This window comes from Geospiza fortis, unplaced genomic scaffold, assembly GCF_000277835.1.
Source record: "Geospiza fortis unplaced genomic scaffold, GeoFor_1.0 scaffold72, whole genome shotgun sequence".
NCBI classification, from domain to species: Eukaryota; Metazoa; Chordata; class Aves; order Passeriformes; family Thraupidae; genus Geospiza; species Geospiza fortis.
The window spans coordinates 919,259-927,508 of NW_005054338.1; the positions used below are offsets into that span (position 1 = coordinate 919,259).

Sequence of the window (8,250 nt, forward strand, 5' to 3'; positions counted from 1 at the left end):
TTGGGACATGTGGAGTTGTAGCACAAGTGCACAGCAGCTGAAAATGCAGAGCAGCTCCAGCTGTTCTGAATAAACCCTGAATGGCCCTTGCTGAAATGATTATGCCTCAAAATACAATGAAATACATCTGATGAAGGAGAAAATATAGGAATTGGTTACTTGTCCTGATCTTCTTTGTTTCCACATGTAATTTTAAGCAAAGTCTAATTTCCTCAGGTACTATTAAACAATTAATTAACATAATTATCAAGAGAGTATGGATGCCTATTTGGATAGCATGTTAATTGGAGCCAGTTCTTTTCTTTGATGCTGAAGGTGATCACAATCTCCTGAGTAAGGCATTAGACCACTAGAACAAGCCTTGCACAGCAAAAATGAACAAAAACATGCAAATACAACTTCAAATGAAAAGAAACTTGCAAATGCTGCTTTATTTAATTCTTACAATAGGGAGGCACTTTTACATTAAAAAAGAAGTGCAGAGGTTTCATTATTAACTACAAAACCTTAAAGTATTATTCCATGAAAACAAAGAGAAATAGTGTCTGTGTGACAAAGCGATTGGTTTTTCCTTTCATTTCTATACAATTTATTACATTTAAACAAACAAAACCTAAAAAAATCTCTAGAAAACAACAGCAAAAAAACTTTTTCTTCTGTTCCTGCAGGCCAGAAGCACTTAGAACATTGATGACACTTTGCTTTTGTGTTCCTCATCTATTACTTTCTGTACTTGTTGTATGAGGCAGAATCTGACCCAGGGGCTTTCCAAGATTAATGGATGCCACAGAGATATCATAAATAAAGTGATCATGTGTTCATTTGATGTCAAAAGTTTCAATTCAGCTCTGCCTTGCATCAAAACCTGCTTGTTTCAGTCAAGTTATTCTCCAACTAACACCTGCACGCAGAGGGTGTGTGCTGGTATGGTGGAAGAGCAGGGAAGGGTGACTGCAGGAAAGGATTTCCCCTCCATGGAGTCAGAATTCCAAGCTTGTTTTCCACGCCATCCTAGAAAAATGACCTTGTATTAATGGCAATGAGCCCCTGGGTGTCAGCTTCTTGCTGGGCTGTACTGGGTGAAAGCTGGGAGCAAATCCTGCATTGCACTACCCAAGTGGGAAGTGAGGTTACCAAAAAGTTCAGCCAAAGCAGTAATAACACTGAGAGAGGGGCTCAGATCTGCGCTAACCCTTGCATTTAACACTGGAAGAAACCTCCCTGATGTCACTCAGAATATCCCTGGAGAAAGGCAGTTCTCCAAATGAATATTGTCACAATCCATCCTTCTGGACATCCACTTCCACTTCAGTGTCTGAAGTGAGGACAGCAGAGCTGGGGTCAGCAATGCTGGCAGATAAATGTCTCTGCTTGATGGATGAGAGGATATATTTTTACCTCACAGCAATTCTCTTGCAATTTATTTGGTTTGGGGTTAACAAAACCACCAGGTGAGCTGCACAGGGAGGCTTCTGGTGCTGTGAAAATGAGCTTGGAAGTGGAAAGAACACTCAAAGGATGTTAAAGGAATATTGGAAATGCTCAAAATCAGCACACCCGAGGAAAGCAATACTTTTCTAATTACCCGTTGGTTTATTAAAGTTGGCTGAGCAGAGTATGGCTTTACATTCTGAGGTTACTGGCAAAATTCAGGCTTTCAATGGCAGCAGGGCTCACAAATAAACCTGTTCTGGAGCTCTCTGAAGGCAAGGTTACCCTAAATAAAGGGAATATGATGGATCATCAGACTGTGCTTATGTTGAACAGTGCTAGGTTTGATGGAAGAAGTATTTGCTGCAATTCCTTGGTTTTACTCAGCAAATTCCAGATTGATGTCCTGTGATGCAGAGCTCCTTAATTCAAGCAATTTCCTCTGCTTTTGCAAAATTGCGTGGGGTGTATTTTAGCCCACTTTTAAAGTAAATTACCTGACCTGATCCAGAACTCTTTTCAAACTCTAAAGCTACGTTCTAAAGACAGACAAATTAAAGCTGGTCCAGTATTACCAAAACTGTTTTCAAAAACTGAGCTACTTAAAGAAACACTTCCATTTTGAAGTTGCTTTACCACCATAGATACAACCTGTAAACATATTCACAGAGAGTTTGGGCTATAGATTCCAGGGTATTTTTTCCTTTACCAAAAGCATGTATTGCAAAACAAAATGTAGAGATTTTTCTTTGCATGTTATGCTTGAAAAAGTTTAGTAGGTCTGGTTTCATTTAGATTCTAATACATTAAAATTATTTGCAACTTGTAACTTCGTGCTGATATACGAAATAGAAGATGTAAAATTCTTTCTCAACAGAAATTCCTAAACTTTCTGTCCAAGCTAAATATGTCAAAGGACATAGCATGAACACGAAAGATAAATCTAGCTTTAAGATTTCCCACTGATATATAAAAGCATGTTTTACAAAATTTTGATCTTGATTGTCTCTTTCCAGCTGAACAGAGAGGGTTTTTTCCCTCCATTCTATATTGAAAGGGAGAAAACCATACTGCTGCTTATTTCCCTGGCACATCTTGCATGAAATAATGCAAGCTCCATTATGGCATGAGACTAATTACACAAATTACATCTGAAAGAAAAGAGTTAAATTAGGATCTGAACAGTTACTGCATGATCAGTGGGCATGAGTGAGATCTGATGTCGTTGTGTTTGGAAATGGCTTCATCCAGATCCAGCTGTCTGTTGTTGACCTTCACCTCCATGCAGCCATTATAAAAAGCAGTCACTGGTGTTGCACCCAGAGGAACATCTGCACAGAAACACATTCAGTTCATTAGGCCAAGGCATGCAAATTCCTATGGATTTTTCAGGTCAGTCAAAACATGGGGAATACTCCACTCCCCATCCATTATTCAGTCATGGGAGAAAAGGAGCAATTTGGCAGGAAACACTTGAGTTCTTCTCCCTTAAGATCAAGATCAAGTCAGCAAAGCTGAGAAAGCCCAGTAAAATGTTAAATATGCATCCAGAAAACGGACTCCAGGAATGTTTTCCGTAGTAGCTTTTCCTGTATTAACAACAAGAGTTTGTTTCCTGGAGCCCACTGTTCCTGCCCTGAGCTACAAACAGCTGTTTCTGGGCTTAGAGGTCACACAAAGAACTGTCCTGCTTTTGCCAGGAAGCTACTCTAGATTCAAATCTGCAGCTTCTCACTTGGGGCACCCCTGGGAACTTCACACATGTCCCTGCTTCCTCACTGCTGCTTCCAAGTGAATTCTCTGTGAAAGACTCACTTTATCTGCTGCTCGTTTAGGTATTGTTTGGCTTAGGGCAGCATCAGATCATGGATATGTTTGCAGGAAACAATATGTTAAGCTCATAATGAAGCAGGCATTGCTCTCAAGTCTTAGGGTACAACTGGTTTCTTACAACGTAGACCTAAGGGACGCAAGAACCTTCAGCAATGAGAATGAGGGGGAGTAAGGAGCTGATCTCAAAAGCACCCTCTGTTTTTTCAGCTGTTAATCACCCTATCCCTCCTTAGGAGATAGATTTGGTTATCTTAGGAACCAGAAATGTTTTCTCCTGATTTTATTTTGCTGTAAGCTGAGGTATTGCACAGACTCCTGTAGAATAGTTCCCTTCTGCTTTTTTCCCCCAGTGAGGAAAACACTGCTGTCACAGAACCATGGAAGTTTCATTTAACCTGCACTGGTTGTGCTGAAATAACAAGGGAGTACTCCCACCACTGTTACTAGTTTGTGGAAAGGGCTCTCAAAAAAGGGGACTTATGGTCTTCATGAGATGCATGGGGTTTTTGAATACAGAGGCTTGTTTTTGGGGGGGGGTGTTTGTTTGTGTTAATTTGCATGTTTGAGATAGCTTTTAAAACTTAAAAACAGAGATGACAGAAAACTGAGATTAACGAGCAGCAAGCAATTAGTACGGCTTCTTGTCTCTTTGGGATCCCTGAATAATGCAAAGCTCTTCATTCTCAAGATGCCAATTTCTCTGTGGCTGGCAGTACTAAAAAAAAATCATTTAAGCATCACAAAGATGAAGAGGCCCAAGAAATGACTGGAATCTTAGTTACCGTGGCTGTGTTAAACTGCTGACTCACCTGTACTAAGTAAATACTGACTCATTCCTTGTCAATTCAAGACATGCCAGTCAAATTCTCTGCATTTTCTTAGGAATTGTGATTCATTCTCCATAAATAATAACAGGATACAGAAAAGCTTTACAAGTAGCAACACTGTAACCATGGCACCTTTCCTCTAGCAATTTTCAAGTTTTAATTCAGGTTTTGACTATTTCTCACCTGGGGAAATGCTATTTTTCCTCTTGATTCAGCCTAAAGTCAAACTATTCATACAGAAGTATGTGCACACTTCCTAGACAAAATAATCCTTGTGATAAGGATGATGTTGACATTATGTCTCAATAATGTTAACTTGAAGCTTGCTTTGAATGAAATATTTGCTATTTCAACGCGTTCTCTGTCTCATAAAGATTGCCAGTCATCTCTTCCTCTGAGTTTAATGGTTGAAACCATATTCCTGACTTCCCCTTCTGCACTTCTGACACTTGGATTATTTACAAATGCCTACTTTTCCTACATTTTTGATGCAGTTCCTCAGCTGTGCCAGATGGTGGCATTTCAGAAACGTGCAATGCTCACCCAACTCAAAAATCAAGATATTTTCCAAATTCAAACCTCTAAACAGCCCTGTCTTAATGTGCAAATAATGTTACTGTTAAAAAGCTGGCTGCCTCCAAAGCAGAAATGACTGGAGGAAACAATAGGCACTTGAGGGAAAAAAAACCTTTTTTTTTTTAAATAATTGTAGGCTTTTCCTAGCATGGGTAAGGCTGAATACAGTCAGGCTTGTAGAAATAATGAAATTAATGAAAAGAAACAGGTCTCACCTGGCAGGCCACCCAGGTAGGTGACAACATTTGCCATCATTGCTTGATGCAGAGTTGAGAGTTGCTCGGAGTTGCTTCTGTCAGTGTGTGAATCAACAGCCAGTTCAAGCTCCTGTTTGGTCACTAGAAGTCCAACCTGCACTCTTCTGGGGGTGCATAATTTCTTTGATTCCAGCTGTGCAACAATGATGCTCCCAATGGTCACAGTGATTTTCTAGATGGAAGAATGGTAGATCACCAAAGATGTCACATGCAACTTTAATAAATCATTACACTGGGTTCTGGTGCACTTTGTATTTGCAAGTAGAAGAAAATTTTAAATACTGGTACCCTCAGCTGGAAAAACTGATGTGTAACCATCACTTCTGATGATGAATGCCATTCTTAAATTTATAAGTGAGAACGTTTTACAGGGAACAACTTTGGCTACAGGTCTGAGGTGAAATCCTGTTTCGCCTACAGTTTTGAAGGTACCCAAGTGTTCAGTACAGGTTCTTATTTTGGGAAAAAAAAACTGGATTAACCATGGTGTATAATTACGCTCTAGCTTGGGATGGCTGATGTAAATGGAAACTTAAGGACAACAAAATCAGTTTATAATCCGGAACTAACATGATGCCCTTACTGTACACACTGCTCATAGTTCCCTTTCTGCTCTGTGCATTTGGAAGGAAAGGTTAAAGAAAACATGGTGGAATGGATCTGAGCTCACACAACAATCTCCCTGGCATGAGTGATTAGTGCTTAGTCACTGCTGCAGCAATCATTAATAGACAGATATTTTCTGCACATTATTACACTCTCTAATTTTCAAAATACTGAGGCTACCAGCTGCACTGCAAGTGTGCGAGTAGCTTTTTTTTAGTTTGATTTTTCACCTGGCAGCTGCTAGGAGAATTGTAAGATCACCTGTGAGTCAGAGGAGTTAGAGTCCACTATGGACAAGGCAAGAGGCACTGTTTCATTAGAAACCAAGGCAAACATAACACCAGTGTCTGTGGATGGGCGAATAGTCAGAGTCACATTTATTAGCCAATCTTCAGCACTGTCAAGATTATCTGTTTTAAAGAGAATAATTGAAATTAGTAAATCCACCTGCTGATGAAAAATTAATATGGGGTTAAAAATTAGTATTTAAATCTCCTCCCTACTGTGGAAAAATTAGTGCTAAATTTTTGAACTTACAGAAAGAACTATAATTCTAAAGAAACACAAGCAGATAAAAAAATAACCAACCCAACTAACTTTTAATCTTGGATCTTCAACAGTGGCCAACCTTTGCAAATAAACTTCTGAATGTAAAGCACTCCAGAAACTGAACAGATGACACTACTGTGATCAGAATCCTCATTCAAGCAGATTCCTAACAGAACTTAAGGGAATCACTGGTGGATGCAGAACTGTATAGCTTAGTTTTTGTGCCTTTTTTTATTTTCTTTCTTTTAAAATTTCGTAAGTTCCATCACTCAGTCCAACAAAAAACACAGGAATAGAAAAATACTTACTATAGTTTATCTGGAATGCTGCCATTCCAGTGCCAGGGTAGAAGGATCCTCTCCCCACTGATACTAAACAGTGTTTGCTTTGTTTTTCTTGAATAACTTCATTTACTCCTGAATGTCCCTGGTTCATCAAGTTCCAGGCCCGGATACAACCATCCAGACGAGGGTTAATCTACAGCAGAATGACAGCATTGGGGGTTTGAGTCCAAAGTTGGGTTTAAAAAGTTATTAATAAGGCATCATTTTCCATATTAGGTTATTTCCATGTAGGCAATACCAATCTTAACAATGCCAGAGGTTACAGCAGCGATGCTGGGAGAAAACCAAGTGGCAGGCATTTGGTACCTCAGCCTCCAAAAGGTACTTATGGTTTAGCATTTCCCAGTTTGCTGCCAGGGATATGGACTACATGAGATTGCTTCTACCTTTAAAGCTCATGTTCTGACCTAGACAAAAGGACAGCAGATTTTCTGTAGCTGAAAGAAAATGATCACTAGCAATGTTCCTTGTTCAAAGCTTTATCTTTATACCAAAGTACAAAGAAATTTCTGGAATTGTCTTCTATTGGATAAAGGGATGTTATTGTATTGTTTCATGATTTTTTCTCTGCTTTGCATTTGAGCAAAATTGATTTTTAAATTTTTATTTTTTTTTAATCTAAACACTCTGTTCAGATTGCCAATTAGTTTGAAGGCTCCTGGACTGTAAAGAAGACAGTTGCAACAACTTGACTGTGGCCATTCTTGAGGCTGGGAGACTGAAAGAATCATAGGCCTTGTCCAGCCTGGGCTGTTGTAAAATCTCGTAAAAATAAAAGCTCACTGTGCTGCCTGCACAGTGAATGCTGCACTTATTTAGAGCTTAGCAAAAGCCAGGACCAGGACATGAATCACCCTGAAATGCACTCTCAGCAGCAGCAGGGCTGGTGATTTAGGGAATCTTAAAGCCCTATTAGGAAACAGGCTACAGAATCTTCAAAGATTAGACCAGAAGTGCTGTATTTTTACAAGTGAAGCCTTACTGAAAGCAGACTGAAAAGCTTCACACGTGTTTATTTTCAAAACACTGGTTTAAGAACCACATTTTCATTTTCTAAATGTGTTCCATACCAGGCTTGCTTCTTCTGTGACTTCCAGGAGTACAGAATTGAACAGAGCATGATCAGTCAAAATTAGTCTTATTATTTAATTACCTGTTTAACAAGAGCACCGCCCACTCTGCGAGGCAATCCTGCAATGTACACCTTGGTTTCCAAGAAACCCTGGGATTGTTTAAACAGAGTTCCTGGGCTGTTAATACTCATCACAGCCTCTTTAGCTATTTTTACACTGATGCTGTGTTCTAATTCTTCAACTGATACCTGGAATAAAATACAAATAATTACATATACACACATATGAAAATGTAGACTAGATTAAAATTTTAAAATATGTTTTTTAATAATTACATAAGCCCTATGAAGCATGACTAATGTTTCTTTAAACCTTGTAAAACAGTTTTAGTGCAGTCACTATTTAAACTGTATTTAAACTTGATGCAGGACAGCTGCCTATATCTAGGGACATTGACAGGAGGGTAACAAACAAAATCTGACATTAAAAATTTGGTGTGCTCTACAGATTGTGTGAGAAAGACTTTTCATCTCAGGCTTGAAGGCTTGAAAAGCAAGATGAATTTTAGGTATAGCAGACGTAAAACTCACTCTAAACACAAAGTATCCAATAACTGTGCACTTGACCATGCAATCACAGTTTTGAATATCCTGCCACTTTCCCTTTCATGTTTAAAATTAATAATTGCTATGTTGATAGCTAGAGGTAATTATCTTCTCTTTGATTGTTAAAAGGCAGCAGAATTTCCTGTTAT

General features: G+C 38.9%; 1 protein-coding gene across 1 annotated transcript in view; it reads right to left on the minus strand.

The window, feature by feature from the left end:
- Positions 1–399: 399 nt before the first annotated feature.
- Positions 400–8,250, minus strand: part of PROS1 (protein S) — a 21,430-nt gene continuing 13,579 nt past the window's right edge. The window contains 5 exon segments of the mRNA XM_014307569.2: positions 400–2,762; positions 4,883–5,096; positions 5,792–5,940; positions 6,388–6,556; positions 7,577–7,744. Of these exon segments, the coding sequence (XP_014163044.2) occupies positions 2,617–2,762; positions 4,883–5,096; positions 5,792–5,940; positions 6,388–6,556; positions 7,577–7,744 (846 nt within the window). The 3' untranslated portion in view covers positions 400–2,616.